The sequence below is a fragment of the Macaca fascicularis genome, chromosome 10, assembly GCF_037993035.2.
Source record: "Macaca fascicularis isolate 582-1 chromosome 10, T2T-MFA8v1.1".
Taxonomy (NCBI): Eukaryota; Metazoa; Chordata; class Mammalia; order Primates; family Cercopithecidae; genus Macaca; species Macaca fascicularis.
The window spans coordinates 88,241,542-88,262,723 of NC_088384.1; the positions used below are offsets into that span (position 1 = coordinate 88,241,542).

At 48.2% G+C, this 21,182-nt stretch overlaps 1 protein-coding gene and 1 pseudogene across 7 annotated transcripts in view; one reads left to right on the forward strand and one right to left on the reverse strand.

The window, feature by feature from the left end:
- The window catches only part of TM9SF4 (transmembrane 9 superfamily member 4), a 56,465-nt gene extending 40,953 nt beyond the window's left edge, over positions 1–15,512 (forward strand). For all 7 annotated transcript variants that reach the window (XM_045362728.2, XM_074005017.1, XM_045362727.2 and 4 more), the window contains 6 exons: positions 2,803–2,886; positions 5,834–6,009; positions 6,485–6,548; positions 8,028–8,147; positions 9,619–9,708; positions 13,559–15,512. In XM_045362728.2, coding sequence (XP_045218663.1) covers positions 2,803–2,886; positions 5,834–6,009; positions 6,485–6,548; positions 8,028–8,147; positions 9,619–9,708; positions 13,559–13,708 — 684 coding nt within the window. In that variant the 3' untranslated portion in view covers positions 13,709–15,512. The remainder of the gene's footprint in view (positions 1–2,802; positions 2,887–5,833; positions 6,010–6,484; positions 6,549–8,027; positions 8,148–9,618; positions 9,709–13,558) is intronic.
- A 3,660-nt stretch (positions 15,513–19,172) lies between these two features.
- On the reverse strand, positions 19,173–19,752 carry LOC123567133 (probable ribosome biogenesis protein RLP24 pseudogene; annotated as a pseudogene).
- Between the last annotated feature and the right edge of the window lie 1,430 nt (positions 19,753–21,182).

Here is a 21,182-nt window from a genome sequence, read left to right on the forward strand (position 1 = left end):
TTTCCACACCAAACCCAGTCTTTTTCCCCCAAACCACCCCTTGCATCTAGTGAGCCCATCATTCATCCAGGCCCCCCAAGCCAGAAACCTGGAGTTGCCTGTCCTCCTTCTCCCTCGTGCCTCATTCCTTCTCAGACATCAAGTACTAAGGGTCTTCCTACCAAATGTTCTGTGAATGTTCCATGAATTCCACGCCCCCGCCCCCATCTCTGCATCTTCAAGGATTCAGACATCTTTGCCTCTCACTTGGCTCTCACGGTCTCCCTGCAAGATTCTGAGCCTTACCTGGTGCCTTTCCACAGGGGGTCATCTCCGACAGCCCGCAGCAGTGTGGGTGTACTCTCCTATGGCCTAGTCTGTGCCATCCCCTCTGCCTGGGCCACACCACCCTTATTTCTCACCTGGCTGGTGTCACCTCATCCTTAGTCTTAGCTCCTGCATCAGTACTCTAGAGGCTGTTGCCTCCCCCACCTCCTACAGCCCTCATGAGACCTAAGTAGCACTTGGCAGAGCTAAGTAGGGGCGGTGTGTCGTTCTCTACATAGGGGTCTGCCTTTCTCCCTGGAGCATTTTTTCCTACCTAGCACGGTGACCAGTCAGTAAATTTCAGCCAGGAAGGCAGATGAGGAATTCTGTGCTACACAACAGAGTCATGCAGGAACACACAGGAAGGGAGGAAGTGACCTTTGAGCCGGACCTTGGAGAGGAGGATTTCAGATGAAGGGATGCAGCCAGCAGTGGGACCTAAGGTTCTAGAATGGCCTAGATCCCCATCTGGCTCTGTTCTTTCATTGGTTGGTAACTTTCAACAGCCCTCTGAGCTTCAGTTTCCCCATCTCTCCAATGAAGATCGCTAGGGTTAACTGCACATAAGGACCTTGGTACAGCGTTAGCCCTCAGGAAATGGATCCTCTGAGGTGTTGATGACCTATGCAGAAAGGCCCAGAGACAGGAATGTGCAGGAACAGTGACCAGTTGTTGGGTGCAGGGCTGTGAGCCAAAGATGAAACTGGCAATGGAGGTTGAGCGTCAGGTTCCAGAGGGCCTTCGTCATTGTGGTTAGTGACCCACCTGGAAGCTCAGGATGCCACAGCAGTCCCTGGCCTGGTGATCAGTGTAGCAAGAAGGTTCATGCCGGTTGTGGTGGCTTGCGCCTGTAATCCCCGTCCCTTGGGAGGCCAAGACAGGAAGATCACTTGAGCCCAGGAGTTTGAGATCAGCCTGGGCAACACAGTGAGACCCTGTCCCTACAAAAAATAAATTACTTGGTTGTGGTGGCATGTGCCTGTAGTCCTAGCTAATCAGGCAGGTGAGGTGGGAGGATCACTTGAGCCCAGGTGTTTGAGGCTGCAGTGAGCTGATTACACACACCACTGCACTCCAGCCTGAGTGACACAGTGAGACCCTGTCTCTGAAGAAAATAGAAGCAAAAGGCTCAACTTTAACTCTGGGCATTGACTAGACTAGAATCCCTGTGCCTAGACCCCACCCAAGAGATTCTGACTGGCTAGAATACACTGCAGTAGGTCAGGAGCATGGGCTCTGGGTTCAGACTGCCTGGGTTTATACAACTCTGCTGCACCTTCAGGAGACTGGGTGACGTGGAGGTGGGGGGAGTCTTTAACATTGCCAGGCCTCAGTGTCCTCATTAAAAGGAATAATGGTAGACTTTCCTTCCAGACTTGCAGTGAGGATTAGGTGAGACAAGGTACATAGGAACCCAGCATCTGCCACCCCTAAGACTCAGCGCTTCACCATCCTTCTAGGCGGTTTGGGTTGGGGCCCAGACATATGTGGTTTGTTAAAGTTGGTTTTTGGGTTTTTTTTGTGTGTGTGAGACAGAGTCTCGCTCTATTACCCAGGCTGGAGTGCAGTGGCGTGACTCGGCTCACTGCAACCTCTGCCTCCCGGGCTCAAGCGATCCGTCTGTTTCAGCCTCTCAAGTAGCTGGGACTACAGGTGCGTACTACCACGCCTGGCTACTTTTTTGTAAAGACAGGGTTTCACCATGTTGCCCAGGCTGGTCTCAAACACCTGAGCTCAAGCGATTCTGGAAGTAATTTTTTTTCCCCAAAAAAAAAAAAAAAAAAAAAGATTTACATATATATATATATATATATATATATATATATATGGTGTAGTTAATGTGTTCTTTCTTTTTTTCTTTTTTTGAGATGGAGTCTCGCTTTATCGCCCAGGCTGGAGTGCAGTGGTACGATCTCTCCTCACTGCAACCTTTGCCTCCCGGGTTCAAGCAATTCTCTAGCCTCAGCCTCCTGAGTAGCTGAGACTACAGCCGTGTGCCACCACACCCAGCTAATTTTTGTATTTTTAGTAGAGTTGGAGTTTCGCCATGTTGGCCAGGCTGGTCTCAAACTCCTGACCTCAGGTAATCCACCCACCTCGGCCTCCCAAAGTGTGGGACTGCAGGCTTGAGCCACCGCACCCGGCCAGAGTAGTTACCTTGTTCTCAGTGATGAGAGTACATCAGAGAACAAGGTAGATACACTCCTCCCAAGGAGCTCACAGTCTTTTGGGGATAGGTGGATATTGATCAGGTAGCCAAAATATGTAATTACAAACTGGGAGGAGAGCAAGAAGGGGCAGTTTTAGGGACCTGAGAGGGCATAGGACAGAGCCTTGCTCAGTCTGAGGGTCAGGGAATACTTTCTGGAAGGAATGATGCTTGAGCTGAGTCTGAAAGACAAGGAGGGCTTAAGAGCTTCTGGTCTGGGGGCCCCACTGGGACAGGTTGGGGAGCTCCCTGGATGCTGCTCCTCAGCCTGGCCCCTCTTGCTTCAGACGGCAACTCTGTACCCTGGTGTGGTTTTTGGCATCTGCTTCGTGTTGAATTGCTTCATTTGGGGAAAGCACTCATCAGGAGCGGTAAGTGTCTCCCCTACCCTCCCAGCCCCTCCCCAGCAAGCGAGGACCAGCTGCACTCAGCCCCACTCCCAAAAGCCACTTCCTGCCATTCCCTTCCCTTTTCTGAGTCCCCAAAGTTATGTTCCCAGCCATGAGGGCAGAGGGCCATGTGGGGTTTCCCCAGCCCTGCCCTTGGTGTGCCATGCCCTGGCCCTGGCCTTCCTGTGAGATCTTTCAGACAACTGGCCCAAGCCCACTTCTCTAAAGGGAGGTTTCCACAGTCCAGGGGCCAACTGGGAAATTTCCCTTTGTCTTAACCAAGAGTGGGCTTCCCAGTGTGAGTTTATTAGGTCAGTATCCCAAAGCAAGCCTGTCCTCCTCAGTGTCCCTGCCCCTCAGCACCAGCCCCTGCAAGTGGAGAGGAGAGGAAAGGAAGGATCAGGTTGTATTACCCTTAGAATTGGGATCCTGCCAGCCCTAGCCCAGCGTGTTACTAGCAGCTGTCCAAGACTTACTGAGTAGGATTTTGAACTCAGTTGTGGGGAGGGGGGATAGGGTCTTGGTCAATTAGCAGGACTGCAGTTGAGATGGGGCAGGCATTTTGCTATCCTAGCCTTAGCAGGTAGAGCCGCCTGCCCTCCACCTGGGGGTGGCGGTAAAGGTCCTCGCATGAGGCTTCATGTCCAGGCACTCGGAGGAGGGGTTTCTTTCCCAGCAATTAGGAAGCCACCCTCAAGACACAGTCATGCCCTTCCTCTCACTTCCCCTTTTTTATACCTGCGTTCCTTCTCCCTTTGAGCATTTTCCTCCCAGTTACCAACTGCTCATTATAAACATTCGTTGTAGAAATTTTGGAAAGTACAGAGAAGTTATAGAAGAAATTTAAAATAACCCCAAATCTACTCACCAGAGATAAATACAGTGTAGGTCTTTAATATATGTTCTTTCTGTCTTTTTTCCTTTTTATAGATATACTTACAAAAGAATTCTGTAATTTAAAATTTATAAAATAACAGCAAACATATGGTTCTTGCTTTGCAGTAATACTGTTCTAAACACTTTATATATTTATTTCTTTTTATGTGATTCTTGTAAAAACTTAAGTGTAGAGAAGAGGATAAAGAAGAAAATGAAAAATCAATTCTAATCCCCCATATTCCATTTAAGAAAGTATTGTTAGCTCTTTGGTATAGGCCTTTCCAGGCACAAGTATAAATAAATAGAATTGTCCCTTGGTATCCATAGGGGAGTGGTTCCAGGACCCATGAAGATGCCAAAATTCAAGGATGCTCGAGTCCCATATATAAAGTGGCATAGTGTTTACCTACACACATCCTGTATATTCTAACTCTTCTCTAGATTACTTAAAATACCTAATACACTGTAAATGCTATATAAATAGTTGTTATACTGTATTGTTTTTTAATTTGTATATTGTTGTATTTTTTGTTTGTTTGTTTTGTGACAGAGTCTCACTCTGTCGCTCAGGCTGGAGTGCAGTGGTGTGATCTCAGCTCACTGCAGCCTCTGCCTCCCGGGCTCAAGCGGTCCTCCCACCTCAGCCCCACTGAGTAGCTGGGACTACAGGTGCCACCACCACACTCAGCTATTTAAAAAAAAAAAAAAATCTGGCCGGGCGCGGTGGCTCAAGCCTGTAATCCCATCACTTTGGGAGGCCGAGACGGGCGGATCACGAGGTCAGGAGATCGAGACCATCCTGGCTAATATGGTGAAACCCCGTCTCTACTAAAAATACAAAAAACTAGCCGGGCGAGGTGGTGGGCGCCTGTAGTCCCAGCTACTCGGGAGGCTGAGGCAGGAGAATGGCGTAAACCCGGGAGGCGGAGCTTGCAGTGAGCTGAGATCCGGCCACTGCACTCCAGCCTGGGCGACAAAGCGAGACTCCGTCTCAAAAAAAAAAAAAAAAAAAAATCATAGAGATGCATTCTCACTGTGTTGCCTAGGCTGGTCTCAAACTCCTGGGCTCCAATGATCTGCCCACCTAGGCCTCCCAAAGTGCTGGGATTACAGGCATGAGCCACTGCCCCCAGCTTATTTTACTGTTTTTTGTTTTTGGTTTTTTTTTCCTGGACATTTTCTTTTTTTCTTTTTTTCTTTTTTTTTTTTTTGAGACGAAGTCTCACTCTCTCACTCTGTCACCCAGGCTGGAGTGCAGTAGCGAGGTCTCAGCTCACTGCAACCTCCACCTCCTGGGTTCAGGCGATTCTCCTGCTCCAGCCTCCCAAGTAACTGGGATTACAGGTGCTCCCCACAGTGCCTGGCAATTTTTTTTTTTTTGGTAATTTTAGTAGAGACTTGGTTTCACCATGTTGGCCAGGCTGGTCTTGAACTCCTGACCTCAAGTGATCTGCCCGCCTTAGCCTCCCAAACTGCTGGGATTACAGGCATGAGCCACCGCGCCCGGCCTTCCTGAACATTTTCTGTTTGCAGTTAAATCCACAGATGCAGAACCTGTGGATACAGAGGACCGACTATGTTGTGTTTTTATTAAAATGGAATCCTTCTATACACATAGTTTTATATCTTCCTCTTTACACTTAATAGTATATCATGGAGTTTTATTCTGACAAGATTGGGAGCACTTTGTACAATTTTGTTTTTTCCCTTTTTTTCTTCACATAATGTGCCACATGTAATCTCTTCATTTTGACCTCTTCATCTCCTCTTCACGTTCTCAGTCCCTTCCTTCCTGTTCCTCCCCTCCTTCCTCCCTGGATGGCGAGCTCCTCTGGGATGCTGAGGTGCCTTCTTCACTGGGAGTCCAGATCAGGGCTGGGGCCAGCCCCAAGAGATGCTGGCCAGGAGCCCTGTGATGGGGGCAGGGAGTGTGCTTCTGCTGCACAAGTCGCCTCTCCTTCCATGGAGCCCAGAAGGTCCCCTCCCCCTTGCGCAGCCCCCATCCCGGGCATCAGGGCTTCGTGGGGGCCTCATGGCGCCATGTCCACAGGTGCCCTTTCCCACCATGGTGGCTCTGCTGTGCATGTGGTTCGGGATCTCCCTGCCCCTCGTCTACTTAGGCTACTACTTCGGCTTCCGAAAGCAGCCATATGACAACCCTGTGCGCACCAACCAGATTCCCCGGCAGATCCCCGAGCAGCGGTGGTACATGAACCGATTTGTGGGGTGAGTCCTCCAGCAGAGGCAAGAGCAGGGGGGCATGGAAGAGGGTACCCACCCCCCACCAGAAGGGTGCAGCAACCAGAGTTCCTGCTGCTTCAGCCGGCTCTAATAGAGTTTATAAAAGCTTAGCTTCACTCTGAGATCAAGGTGACCAGGTTGTAGGCAGACCTGGTGTCGTCCTAGGAACCAGGACAAGGAAGGGGAAGGATGGAAGGGTATGGTGAGACAGGTTAAGACCATCACTTGGACCTCGGGCAAGTCATTCTACCTTTCTGCACCCCAGTTTCCCATCTATAAAATGAGAATAATGCCCACCCTGCCTACCTCTCAAGAGATTATAATAGTACAGAAATATGCCAGAAGAATTAGCACCGCCACACTTGTGTAGGCGCTCTCACTTCATGCCAGCTTGGGAGGGAGCTTGGGGCTTCCTGATGGCCTGGTCTCTTAACAGTGTTAACCTCTTGTTCTGCGGCAGCATCCTCATGGCTGGAATCTTGCCCTTTGGCGCTATGTTCATCGAGCTCTTCTTCATCTTCAGTGTGAGTACTGGTGCCTCCCCAACCCCTCCACCACTGCTAGCCAGGTCTCTCCCACTCCACTTGGGTACTCTGCTGCCTGCTGCCTGAGAAATTTCACATGGGCCACTTCACCTCTCGGAGCCCCATTCTTCACCCTGAAATTGGATAACAGCCTTCCCTGTCAGGGCAGCGTTGAAAGTTAAATGAGGCTGGGCACAGTGGCTCACGCCTATAATTTCAGCACTTTGGAAGGTCGAGGCAGGTGGATCACAAGGTCAGGAGTTCGAGACCAGCCTGTCCAAGATGATGAAACCCGGTCTCTACTAAAAAATACAAAAATTAGCTGGACGTGGTGGCACGTGCCTGTAGTCCCAGCTACTCGGGAGGCTGAAGCAGGAGAATCGCTTGAACCCGGGAGGCGGAGGTTGCAGTGAGCCAAGATCGCACCACTGCACTCCAGCCTGGGCGACAGAGTGAGACGCCATCTAAAAAAAAAATGTTAAATGAGACATGCGGTGTGGGGGGGGTGCCTGGTGTGTGGAAAGCAGGGCTTGGTAAATAGAAGCTGCCTCAGTAGTACTTTAGTCGTTCACCACCATGACCGATAGCATCATTGCACCTGCTTTCGTTTCTGGGTCCTTGCACGTCTTTACCTCTCTGTGTTACTCATAGTTCCTAGGAGGGTGGACAGAAGGATTCCTGCTTGTCAGGGTCATTGTGAAGTTGGAATAAGTCATTGTAAAAGTGCTTGACTTCAGGAAATGCTGTTGTAGTGGTGATGATGACTCCTCCCAAAGAGTGCCAAGGTGAAAGTTGGTAGGAAGGCCTTTCAGAGCCATGTAAGTGTGGCTGACCCTTACATGCTCGGGGCCCAGCCCAGATGGTACCTTGTACCAAGTCAGTACCGGACATGTATCTGCTATTCCAGAGTAGTGGCCCAGCCCCTCCCTGCTGAGACTACCTCACCCACACAGGTTTGCCTGGGAGAAGGGTCAGAGGAGGTGTTGGCTGCCCGTGGTGCCAAAGCCCATGCGTGCTCCCCAGGGAGGCCCCCTCTGTTTCATCTGTGGGGCTCTGGGCCAGTCACCAGCTTCTCTGATCCTTGACTTTCTTAGCTCTACCAGGCCAAGCTTTCGTAGACACACACATGTAGTAACTGCATATGAGGCATGTGGCACAAGGCCTAGCGCTTGGTAAGCTGCTCGAGTGGTGGTGGCTGCTCTATAATTTTGCTTTGGATAGGAATCATTATTTTCTACAAGCTGCTGAGTTCACGCTGGGGTCCACCCAGAGCAGGGTCAGTCAAGCCCCGGCCCCTCCCTAAGGACAGCATGGCTCACCCCCTGCTCTGGGGAGGAGGGGCCAGAGCCACATGCCAGGCCCACAGGCCCTGATAGTGTCAGGATGATGTGTCCACTCCTGCCCTTGTGACAGGTTGGTGTGCCAGGGGAAGGGGTGCAGGGTAGGCAAGCCAGCTGAAGCCCCACTGTGTGTCCGCAGGCTATCTGGGAGAATCAGTTCTATTACCTCTTTGGCTTCCTGTTCCTTGTTTTCATCATCCTGGTGGTATCCTGTTCACAAATCAGCATCGTCATGGTGTACTTCCAGCTGTGTGCAGAGGTGAGGAGAGCAGGGCCAGGAGGCGGGGGAGGGAGAACTGGATCCAGCATTGAACGGGTTGGTGAGGCTCTGTGGAGAGGCTGGGTCCGGGCTCTTCATGTGGCCCTTGCTTCTGGTTCTGAGCTCTTGGGCCAGTACATTGCTGTGCCTCTCCCAGCCTCCATGTATTTAACTGTACCCTGGTGCTAATGAGATACCTTCCAGCTTAGTTGTGTGGGGTACTCACCACAGCTAGATGAAAGGACAGTAGATTTGCCAATGCCAGGTCCACTCCAGTAGTAGTTTCTCCAACAGGCTGATGCACACTGGGTGGCCTGTCCTCCCTCTGGGGACTAGCCATTGGCAGAGTAGGTGAAGCCAGGGTTTGAGATGAACAGTCTGGGCTGGGACCCTGTCTCCTCCATGAGTAGCTCTGGGTCTTGGGCAGGTTGCTTAACTTTGTGCCATCCATTCCTCCTCCATATGATGGGGTGAGTGAGAGGACCTACCTTGGAGGCTGCTCTCAGGATTAAGTGAGTGGATTCATCTATAGCACTTAAAATGGTGCTGGCCAGCCAGATGCTGTAGCTCACGCCGGTAATCCCAGCACTTTGAGAGGCCGAGGTGGGTGGATCACAAGGTCAGAAGATCGAGATCATCCTCGCTAACACGGTGAAACCCCATCTCTACTAAAAATACAAAAAATTATCTGGGTGTGGTGGCATGTTCCTGTAGTCCCAGCTACTTGGGAGGCTGAGGCAGGAGAATCGCCTGAACCCAGGAGGTGGAGGTTGCAGTGAGCCAAGACCGCACGACTGCACTCCATCCTGGGCAACAGAGTGAGACTCCGTCTTAAAAAAAAAAAAAAAAAAAAAAAAAAATTGGGCCTGCCACATGCTAAGCATTTGCTTGAGAAATGTTAATTACTTTTTTGTTGATTTTTTTTTTTTAATGAGGTATAAACAGTAAAGTTCACCCTTCTTTGTCCACAATTCTGTGGTTTTTAGAAATGCATACAGTTGTGGAACCACCATCACAGTCAAACTGTGAAACATTTCCATCACCCTATATGTTACTGCTCTTACCAGAGTCTTCAGCCCCTCAAGCAACTGTGAAATTGGTAGGAAGGGGCCGGGCGCGGTGGCTCAAGCCTGTAATCCCAGCACTTTGGGAGGCCGAGGTGGGCGGATCACGAGGTCAGGAGATCGAGACCATCCTGGCTAACACGGTGAAACCCCGTCTCTACTAAAAATACAAAAAACTAGCCGGGCGCGGTGGCGGGCGCCTGTAGTCCCAGCTACTTGGGAGGCTGAGGCAGGAGAATGGTGTAAACCCGGGAGGCGGAGCTTGCAGTGAGCTGAGATCCGGCCACTGCACTCCAGCCTGGGTGACAGAGCAAGACTCCGTCTCAAAAAAAAAAAAAAAAAAAAGAAATTGGTAGGAAGGGGTTCTGCCCCAGGACAACACTGACCTTCCTCTGTTTCCTCCTCAGGATTACCGCTGGTGGTGGAGAAATTTCCTAGTCTCCGGGGGCTCTGCATTCTACGTCCTGGTTTATGCCATCTTTTATTTCGTTAACAAGGTACTGCCCTCCTTGAGGAGGTCCTCTTAGTCCTCGTAGGGTAGGAAGGTCAGGAGGAGGATTCTGGGAGAAAAACCCAAGTGCCTGAATCTTCCTTTTCCATCCACAATGGGGAGGACCAAAGCCACCTAGAACTGTTCCTGCTCTAGAAGATGGATCTTAGTAGGAAAGAAAGAATCTGTATTCTGTATGTTTGGGAGACAAAGGCCATCAGGATACGTGACAATGTGAATAATACTTGTGAAACTTATGAAGTATAGCCATGGCCAAAGCAGGACTTGAAAGCAGTATGTCACCTGCAGGGCTCTTCACAGGAAATAAGAGGGACTAATAACACTTTGAGAGAAAGGAAAATATGAGAGTAATATGAAAGAAGAAAAGTAGAAAGGAGTTAATAAAGATAAAAGCACAAAATGCTGAAATAGCCTAAATAGTAGAACCCAAATTTAGGGCTGCAGGCGTCCTGTCTCTGCAGGTGTCCTCTTCTTCACACAAGTACTGTTCAATCCTGCAGAGTAAGGAGAGGATGGGAAAGTTTTTCGCAGGCATCTTGGAGCCCTCCTTGCTCTGTGACCCAACAGAGGTAATGTGTGGCCCAATAATAAGAGGGAGCCAGGCTTACCTGACTACGGCAACTCACAGAGCCCATTGTCCCCAGAGAGAGGCATGGGCAAGAATACAGATGTCCCCATGACATTTTTACTAGATTCATACATGATACACAAACCAGATGAGCCATTGAGAGGAATTTGGAGGAGCCCTGTTGGGCCCCTCACCTCCAGAACTAACACTCAAGACTTCCTCTCACCTGCTGTACTTTGGGTCTCCAGAGCCCAGAAGCAAGCAGTCCTCTGCGGCAGCCAGGCGTATTTGCAGGTCAGTTGATCGAAGCTGGGAATGCCATTTCCCAAAAACAATCAAGTTGGAAAAGACTAGAGGGATCATTTAGTGTGGTGCTGCACCCCTGCCTCCAGTCTGGTGACTGTGCCCCTCTTCTCTAACAGTCTCAACAGTTGATTCTCCAGCTCAGGGGTCAGCAAACTGCAGCCCCCATGTTTCTGTAAATTTTTATTGGAACACAGCCATGGTCATTCATTAACATACTGTCCATGGCTGCTTTCACACTACAGTGGCAGAGTTGAGTAGTTGCAACAGGGACCATATGGCCTGCAGAAACTAAAATACTCACAATCTGGCCCTTTAAGTAAAAGATTGCAGACCCCTGCTCGCCTACATCCAGCAACAGAGAAGACACTCCCTCCTAACACTCCCATTCTTTCTGGACAGCTCCTATCATTATCAAGGTCTTGATTCACACTGCAGTCTCCCTTGCTGTGACTTCCATCTTTAGACCTTAGTCTTAATTCTGGGATCATCTAGAACAAATCTAATCTCCCTCTTCTATAGCCCATATTAATCAGAACTCTCGTAAGTGGCAAGTGACTAAAACTATACAAAGTAGCTTAGGCAAAAAGAATGTATTTGCTGATATAACTGGAAAGACTAAGAAATTGGAGTTCTAGCCTCAACCATACTTAGATCCAGGGTCTCAAAAGTATCAGGGCTCAATCCCAGCACTTTGGGAGGTCGAGGCAGGTGGATCACGAGGTCAGGAGATCGAGACCATCCTGGCCAACATGGTGAAACTTCATCTCTACTGAAATACAAAAAATTAGGCAGGTGTGGTGGTTCATGCCTGTAGTCCCAGCTACTCAGGAGGCTGAGGCAGGGGAATCACTTGAACCCTGGAGGCGAAGGTTATAGAGCCAAGATCGTGCCACTGCACTCTAGCCTGGATGACAGAGCAAGACTCCATCTCAAAATAAAATAAAATAAAATAGAAATAAAAATACACACACATACATACCAGGGCTCTGTGCCCACACCTTAGCCCTGTGTATCTTTTTTTGACCTCAGTCTACAGGCAAGATCTTTTCACAAAGTAGAAAGATGGCCAGTGGCAGCCCTAGAGTCTACTCTTTCCAGCTTTGCAGCCCTAGAGCTAAAAGACTATCTTTCCTCTACCATCATACGTCAGCCAGTGAATACTCTCGCTGCTCTGCTTGGGTGACATGCCCAGTGCTCACTGTTTTCCAGGTCCAATAGCATAACACATTCAGGCAGACTGGCTTAGGTCTTGTGCTAGGATTTTTTTTTTTGAGATGGAGACTCGCTGTGTTGCCAAGGCTAGAGTGCAGTGGTGCGATCTTGGCTCACTGCAGCCTCCGCCTCCCAAGTTCAAGCAATTCTCCTGCCTCAGCCTCCTGAGTAGCTGGGGTTACAGGTGCACACCACCACACCTGGCTAATTTTGTATTTTTAGCAGAGACAGGGTTTCTCTATGTTGGCAAGGCTGGTCTCAAACTCTTGACCTCATGTGATCCGTCTGCCTCAGCCTCCCAAAGTGCTGGGATTACAGGCGTGAGCCACCGCAGCCGGCTTATTTTGTGCTGGGATTGATGGCCCCAACGGGACCAGGTATTTTGAGTGTGTTCCTCAAAACATCTGGAAGATGGACGACAAGGAACACGGTTAGACAAAAACTAGAGATCACATCACAGCCTCTTGTTCTTCCTCCCTTCTGCTCCAGTCTTCTTGCTCTACTCAAAACATCTCTTCCTCCAGCCCTGGTGCCTTATGTATAAAATGAGGAACTTTCCGTCTCTGCCTCTTTGCCTCATCCCTTACCTCCTTTTACCACTGTTCTGCTCCTTGTCCCTCCCCCACTCCTCTCCCCACCGCCAGCCACAAGAATGCATATAAGAAGAGATGGAGGCTGGGTGTGCGTGGCTCACACCTATAATCCCAGCGCTTTCAGAGGCCAGGGTGGAAGGATTACTTAAGGCCAAGTGTCTGAGACCAGCCTGGGCAATAGAGCAAGACACTATCTCTAGAAAAAATAAAAATTAACTGGGTGTGGTGGCACACACCTATAGTCTGAGCTACTTGGGAGGCTGATGCACGAGGATCCCTTGAGCCCAGGAGGGTGAGGCTGTAGTGAGCTGTGATCATGCCACTGTACTCTAGTCTGGGTAACAGAGGGAGATCCTGTCCCTTTAAAGCAAAGGGGTAGAGGGAGAGTTGCAGGGCTGAGCCTGAAAACATGGCCTTCACCCCATAGGCTTAGGAGAGGGCTTCAAATGGTGACCTATATTGTTTTCTTTGTTTCTTTACTGTTTTCTTCTGGGCTGCTGGCATTCCGCGACCATGTGTCTGCCTGTGAGTCCTGGGACAGGCCCTACTCAGGCCCTGGGCATATCTTGATACCAAGGTTCCACATTAGTTCCATTTGTAAATAACACAACACAGATCCCCAGCATCTCCACCCAGCCTCTAAACTCTATCCCAGTTAAAAAGGAGTCCAAAATGCTCCAAGATCAAAATCTCTGTGAGATGCTAACAGAAGTGACAAGCATTCTGGGGAAGAGAGGAATGAATGAAGGCTGAGGCGGGCTGATGGGGCTCCTGGTCACCCATCAGCTGGACATCCTGGACACCCCTCCTTTCCACTGCCCCACCCACTCTGACTGCTGCTCCAGCCATCCAGGAGTGTTGCCATACTGATCCAGGGACTGTGGGGGACCAGGAAGGGCACAGCTATGGCCATTCCTCCTGTGGCATTCTGACCCTGGCCCCAGAGGCTGTGTGCATTAGGGCAATACACAGGCCTGGTCCAGATGAAGCAGAGCTGTGCCCAGGAGCCCTGCCTGCCCCTTGCCACCCACTGGAGCACACCCCTTCCCCTGGCCAGGCCTCAGTTTCCCCATGATATCAGTGAGGGTGGGGCCCCAGTTTGCCATGCAGCCTAGCACTAAGCACGCACCCTGTCTTCTTTCTGCTCGCGGCCGCAGCTAGACATCGTGGAGTTCATCCCCTCTCTCCTCTACTTTGGCTACACGGCCCTCATGGTCTTGTCCTTCTGGCTGCTCACGGGCACCATCGGCTTCTATGCAGCCTACATGTTTGTTCGCAAGATCTATGCTGCCGTGAAGATAGACTGATTGGAGTGGACCACGGCCAGGCCCGCTCCATCCTCGGACAGGAAGCCACCCTGCGTGGGGGACTGCAGGCACGCAAAATAAAATAACTCCTGCTCGTTTGGAATGTAACTCCTGGCACAGTGTTCCTGGATCCTGGGGCTGCATAGGGGGCGGGAGGGCCTGTAGATAATCTTGCATTTTTCTTCATCTTATTCCAGTTCTGTGGGGGATGAGTTTTTTGTGGGTTGCTTTTTCTTCAGTGCTAAGAAAGTTCCCTCCAACAGGAACTCTCTGACCTGTTTATTCAGGTGTATTTCTGGTTTGGATTTTTTTTTTCTTCTTTGTTTTAACAAATGGATCCAGGATGGATAAATCCACCGAGATAAGGGTTTTGGTCACTGTCTCCACCTCAGTTCCTCAGGGCTGTTGGCCACCCTGCGACTAACTGGAAGAGGATATGCCAGAGCCTCAGTGAGGTTCCGAGCCTCCCCCTGCCCGTCCTCACCACGGAGGCCACGACAAAGCACAGCTCCAGCCTGGACAGCACCCTCAGTGCCAGCCAACCTCTGCCAGACCTCTCTTTCCCTCTTCTCCCCAGCCTCCTCCAGGGCTGCCCAAGGCAGGGTTTCCAGCCAGGCCTCGGGGTCATCTTTTCACCAGGAGCAAACCCAAGTCTTAGTTGCTACAAGAAAATCCCCTGGAAGTACTGGGGGCCAGTTTCCCCAGACAGCAGGAATCACCCCTATTCAGAGCAGCCGGAGTTTGCTGGACCAACAAGGAGGAAGAGAAGAGACTTGCAGTGAACTGTTTTTGTGCCAAGAAACCCTGGACCTGGGGCCAAGTATTTCCCAAGCCAAGCATCCACTTGTCTGTGTCTGGGAAGGGATGGCCAAGGCCGCTAGGGTCCTTACCCCTCAGGATCGCTCCCCGGCCCTCTCCCCAGGAGGTACCACTCTCCAAGGTGTGCTGGCAGTGGGCCAACTTCAGGCAGGACAGGGAGGCCCAGAGATCACAGATCCCCTCTTGTAAGTGGCCGGGCATTCTCTCCCTGCCCTCTCTGGCCTCCGGGGTCATACTCACTTCTTTAGCCAGCCCCATCCCCTCCACCCGACACCTGAGTTCTTGCCTCCTCCTTTTGGGGACACCCAAAACACTGCTTGTGAGAAGGAAGATGGAAGGTAAGTTCTGTCGTCCTTTCCCCAATCCCCAGGAATGGACAAGAAGCCAACTTAGAAAGAAGGGGCTCACGTGGCTGGCCTGGCTCCTCCATAGACCCCTGTTCTTAACCTCTGCCCACCTGTGCATGTCATCACAAACATTTGCTCTTAAGTTACAAGAGACCAAATCCACCCAGGGATTAGGGTTCAAGTAGCAGCTGCTAACCCTTGCAGCAGCCCTTGTGGGGCTCCCAACACAAGACAAAGCTCAGGATGCTGGTGATGCTAGGAAGACGCCCTCCCTCACTGCCCCACATTCTCCCAGTGGCCCTACCAGCCTCACCCATCAAACCAGTGAAGTTCTCAATCTTGCCTCACAGTGACTGCGGCACCAGGTGGCATCCACCAAGCATCAGGTTGGAGAAAAGGGAACCCAAGCAGTAGAGAGCGATATTGGAGTCTTTTGTTCATTCAAATCTTGGATTTTTTTTTCTTTTTCCCTAAGAGATTCTCTTTTTAGGGGGAATGGGAAATGGACACCTCATAAAGGGTTCAAAGATCATCAATTTTTCTGACTTTTTAAATCATCATCATTATTATTTTTAATTAAAAAAATGCCTGTATGCCTTTTTTTGGTCCAATTGTAAATAAATATGCCATTGTCCTACTGTTTGGTCTTGAGTCTTATGCAGGGGTTGGAGGTCTGAGGTGAGACACCTTCCCCAAGTGGGTTTAGTTGCATAGTTTCCCCCGAAGCTCATTCTCATGTCAGACTCTTCCAGGGCTCAAGCCGCTGCTGTTCCCTGCCTGGTACAAGTCCATTGCCTAGCCCCTCCATACTAAATTGCAGTCGTTTGCTCTTCTGATCCCACAAGCGGGAAATGGCAATCAAGTGTGTTTTGGTAGCAGTGAGATCTGGTTTTGGATTCCCAGCTTCAGTGTTTTACTGTCAGCTTATCTCACTCTACAAAACCCAGTTCTTCAATTGCAAGCAATAGAAATGTCGGTCAAACTGGTTTTAGTCCAAAAATGAATTGATTGGTTCTTAAGTCGTCAAGGATTTTATTTTGCTTCAGGTCTGACTGGATCCAGGGGCTCAACGGATAGCCTTAGGGCTCTTTCGCCTTTTCCACTGTGCTCCTCTCCGGCCTCCCTCTGTCCTGTTATCCACAGTCTTCCTCCTGATGGGTGAGGCAGGGAGGGCAGGATGTCAATCACTCCAGGCTTACATGATCCACTTGGGTATGCCAGGGGGTTGGGGTAGGGGAAGATGTCCCTCCCCACTTCAGTTTATTCAATATAGAGAAGTTTCAGGAAACATTTCTGATTGGCCCAGCTTGGATTATTATTTGCATGTCTTGCACCAATCACTATATCCAGGGCGATGGAGTATGATCTGGGGCCACTTTTCCTGACGGTGTTGGATATAGCGAATTTCAGCCCCACCAGGATTACTTGGAATGGTTGATGAGGAAAGAACCATTTCCCATGCTAAGGGATGTGAAGCAGACCAAAACAGTGGCCTGTTACCTCCCACCCTCTCTAACCCTAAGCCTCAGTTCGTCATCTGCAATGGGAAGGTGCTTGTTACTCTTTATGGAGTACTTCCTGTGTTCTGATGTTCCAAACACTTTCCATGAGTTAGCCCATTTAATCTTGGATATGTTACAAGATAACAACCTGCCTCTGAGGCAGGTTCTGTTATTAGCCCCGTTTTACAGAGGTGGTCGCAGAGGCACCCATGAGGGATGGAGTAGCGTTCACCTGGGACAGCCAGACTTCTGAATCTGTCCTTCCAACCTCTCTACTATAGCCACCTTTGGAAAGGGCTGTGCGTGTGTGTAAAATTGTATGTAATTGATGTAAAATGAACTGCACAGCTTGATAAGTTTTCATACATACACCCATGAAATTATCACCACAATCTCGATAGTGAGCATACTCAGGTTTCCTCATGCCCTTTTTTATAATCCTGCCCTCTAGCCTCTCACCATCATGCTTGTCCCCTCTAAACCTCATGTCGAAATTTCATCCCCAGTGTTGGAGGTGGAGCCTAATGGGAAGTGTTTGGGTCATGGGAGCAGATTCCTCATGAATAGATTAGTGCACTGGGGGAGGTGGGAGCAGAGGAGGTGAGTGTGTTCTCTCTTAGCTCCTAAGAAAGCTGGTTGTTAAAAAGAGCCTGGCACCTCCCTGCAACCCCTACTTCTCCTCTCCCCTTGTTATCTCTGCACATGCCAGCCAGCTCTCCACCTTCCACCATGAGCAGAAGGAACTCACCAGAAGCAAATGCCCAATCTTGAACTTTCCAGCCATCAGAATCATGAGCCAGACTGGGCACAGTGGCTCATGTCTGTAAGCCCAACACTCTGGGAGGCTGAAACAGGAGGATCACTTGAGGCCAGGAGAAGTTCAGCCTGGGCCACAAAGCAAGACCTCATCTCTAAAAACAAATTTTAAAACATTTTTTAAAACTCATGAGCTGGCCGGGCGTGGTGGCTCATGCCTGTAATCCCAGCACTTTGGGAGGCTGAGGCGGGCAGATTACCTTAAGTCAGGAGTTAGAGACCAGCCTGGCCAACATGGTAAAACCCTGTCTCTACTAAAAATACAAAAATTAGCCGGGCATCGTGGCACACGCATGTAATCCTAGCTACTTGGGAGGCTGAACCTAGGAGACAGAGGTTGCAGTGAGCCGAGATTGTGCCACTGCACTCCAGCCTAGCCTACAGAGCAAGACTCTGTCTCAAAAACAAAAACAAAAACAAAAAAAACTCATGAGCCAAGTAAACGTTCTTTTTCTTTATAAATTACCCAGCCTCAGGTATTCCTTTATAGCAACACAAAACAGACTAAGACACCATCGCCAATAAGCCACTGATCTTTCTGTCACTATGGATTAATTTGCATCTCCCAGAGCTTTATATAAGGAGAATCATACACGATATATTACGCTATATATATGTGTATATATGTGTGTATATATATTTTATACGTTATATATATTTATTACGTATATATTTTATTTATATATATGTGTGTATATATATATATTTTTTGAGACAGAGTCCCACTCTGTCGCCCACGCTAGAATACAGTGGCGCAATCTCAGCTCACTGCAAGCTCCGCCCTCCGGGTTCACACCATTCTCTTACCTCAGCCTCCCAAGTAGCTGGGACTACAGGCATCCGCCACCATGCCTGGCTAATTTTGTATTTTTAGTAGAGACGGGGTTTCACCATGTTGACCAGGCTGGTCTCAAACTCCCGACCTCAGGTGATCTGCCCACCTCGGCCTCCTAAAGTGCTGGGATTACAGGCGTGAGCCACCATGCTCAGCCTGTCTGACTTTTTCATTCAGCATACTTAGTGATTCATCCATGTTCTTATGTGTGACTATAGTCCATTTCTTTTTTATTCCATTGTACGGAATTTGTTTATCCACTCATCTGTTGATGGACATTTGGGTTGTTTCAATTTGGGCTATTACAAATAAAGTTGCTATGAGCAAGTGAAGCGTCAATAGCTGTATCATATGGTAGGTGTATGGTTTTGGACTTTTATTTTTTTTTTTACTTTTAAAATGGTTTTATTTTATGTGCAAATAATGAACAGATGTTACACCCATAAATTCTACTCTCCAAAAACAATTAGGAGCTTCTTAAAAGAAAACCACATAATCAATTTTTAAAGGCACTGGGATTCCTCTGTTTGTAGATCATTGCTAGGCTAGAAAAATAAAGTTTGTTCTACCAGGAATCACAAGTTAGAACTGACTATTCTCCAAAGTGGAAATCCTAGAGTGTAATGTCATTCCAGGCAAAGATTATTCAGTTCTCATACCCAACATCCACAACTCCCTATCAGAAGGGTTAAACTAGGTTAAAACAGTCCGGCATAATTAGGTGTCATCAAACAATGCCATTATGCTCTTCTAAGATGCAAATAAATCAAAACAGGAAGTACTTAAAATAATACTTGATGCTGTCATACAAATGGTTAGTTCCTTGCTGTATCTCCCCTTCTATAACATTAATAAAGGGAATATCTTACTTCAAAGAATATTTTATTTTATACATCGCTAGCCATGAATTTTTGCCATTAGTTTTTACACAAATGCTGCCTAATGCCATTAGCCAAACGGCATAACCATTTTATGTCCACCATTCACTTCTATAGTTATAAGTAGAATTTTCTTGATTTACATATGTACATCTATCAGTGAGGATTTAACACTGAGATACAATCTAACATCTGTAATATCTGATGTTTTAAAGTAGATAGCAATGTAGGAAAGATATATTTTAATCACTTTTCATTTAAGCAACCTTATGTAAAAAAAAAAAAAAAAAAAAAAAAAGGTTTAGTAGTTCCAAGTCTCCAAAGGACATTTTCAAATGTATGTAAAGAAATGGTTACAGATTTGTAAGAAGCATCTTCCATGTCCACATCCTGTTGTAACCTCTGTACCATTTTCTCTTCCAACTCTTTCCCTTTGGCTGCAAGAGGGGCTCGGATAAGATGGATGTTTTGCTTGACTCCTTTGATATCCTGAACTTCCGTAGCTCTTTATTTTTCTTCAGTCTGTTCATTATAAATTTAGCTTGGCGTTTCTGTTTGATCTCTTCAACTGTCTTCATTGCATCAATAGTTTTATTCCATAGCTCTCGCCGGTATTTGATAAGTTCATGTCTACGTTTTTCAAATTTAAATGAATTAAAATCTGAACACCTTGCAATCGTTGCAGACAGACATCATGCCGTGGCCAGGGTAGATGGGCCCCGAACCGAAATAACACTTCTCCATATGCATGTTGAACCCGCGTGGGTCCCCACCGACCAAATGCCAGGCTTCAGAGGAAGTCAGGTGTATGTTTAACCTAAACTGCCATGCTCTTTTCTAAGGTGGGTGTATCGTTTTACCATCAGCAGTATACAAGAGTTCCAGTTCCTTTATATCCTAATAACGTTTGGTATGGTTAATATTTTTAATTTTAGCCATTCTTGCAGGTATATAACATCTCGTGATTTAATTTCTATTTCCCTAATGACATGTTGCACATCTTTTCATGTGCTTATTTGTTATTGTTGGTGACAAATATATCTTCTTTGGTGAAGTAGATATTCAAATTTTTGTTCATTTATATTAGGTTTGGGGTTATTGTCAAGTTTTGAGAGTCATTTATGTATTCTGCAGACAAGACTTTTATCGGATAAATGCTTTGCAAAGATTTTTCTCTTAGTCTGTGTATGGCTTGCGTTTTCATTGAAATCTGTGTCTTTTGAAGAGCACAGGTTTTTTATTTTGATGAAGTCCAAATTGTAAACAATTCAATTAAACAGTTTAAGTAAATAATTTAATTTGTTCTTTTTGAATTTTTGGTTTGTTTGATTTTTGAAACAGGGGTTTCACTATGTTGCCCAGGCTGGTGGTCTCAAACTCCTGGGCTCAAGCGATCCTCTGGCCTCAGCCTCCTGGGTAGCTGGGATTACAGACACATGTCACCATGCCCAGCTCCTTTTATGGATTTTGCTTTTTGGTGTTAGACATCTTTGCTTAACTCAAGGTCACAGTGAATTTCTCCTGGGTTTTCTTTTTTTCTTTTTTGTTGTGGAAGAGTCTTGCTCTGTTGCACAGGCTGCAGCGCAGTGGCATGATAATAGCTCACTGCAGTTATGATCAAGGATCAAGTGATCCTCCCACCTCAGCCTCCTAAATACCTGGAACCACAGGCATGCACCACCACGCCTGGCAAGTTTTTTTTTTCTTTTTTTGTAGAGACAGTGTCTCACCTTGTTGCCCAGGCTGATCTCAAATCCCTAGGCTCAAGCAATCCTTTTGCCTCAGCCTCCCAAGTAGCTGGGATTACAGGCTCGAGCCAAACTGCACCTGGCTTGAATGTCTCTATTTATTTATTTATTTGAGACGGAGTCTCGCTCTGTCGCCCAGGCTGGAGTGCAGTGGCGTGATCTCAGCTCACTGCAAGCTCCGCCTCCCAGGTTCACGCCATTCGCCTGCCTCAGACTCCCAAGTAGCTGGGATTACAGGCGCCTGCCACCATGCCTGGCTAATTTTTTGTATTTTCGGTAGAGAATTTTCCCAGCACTTTGGGAGGCCGAGGCAGGCAGATCAACTGAGATCAGGAGTTCGAGACCAGCCTGGCAAACATGGTGAAACCCCATCTTGATCCTTGATCACTTGATCCTTGATCATAACTGCAGTGAGCTACGATCATGCCACTGCGCTGCAGCCTGTGCGACAGAGCAAGACTCTTCCACAACAAAAAAGAAAAAAAGAAAATCCAGGAGAAATTCACTGTGACCTTGAGTTAAGCAAAGA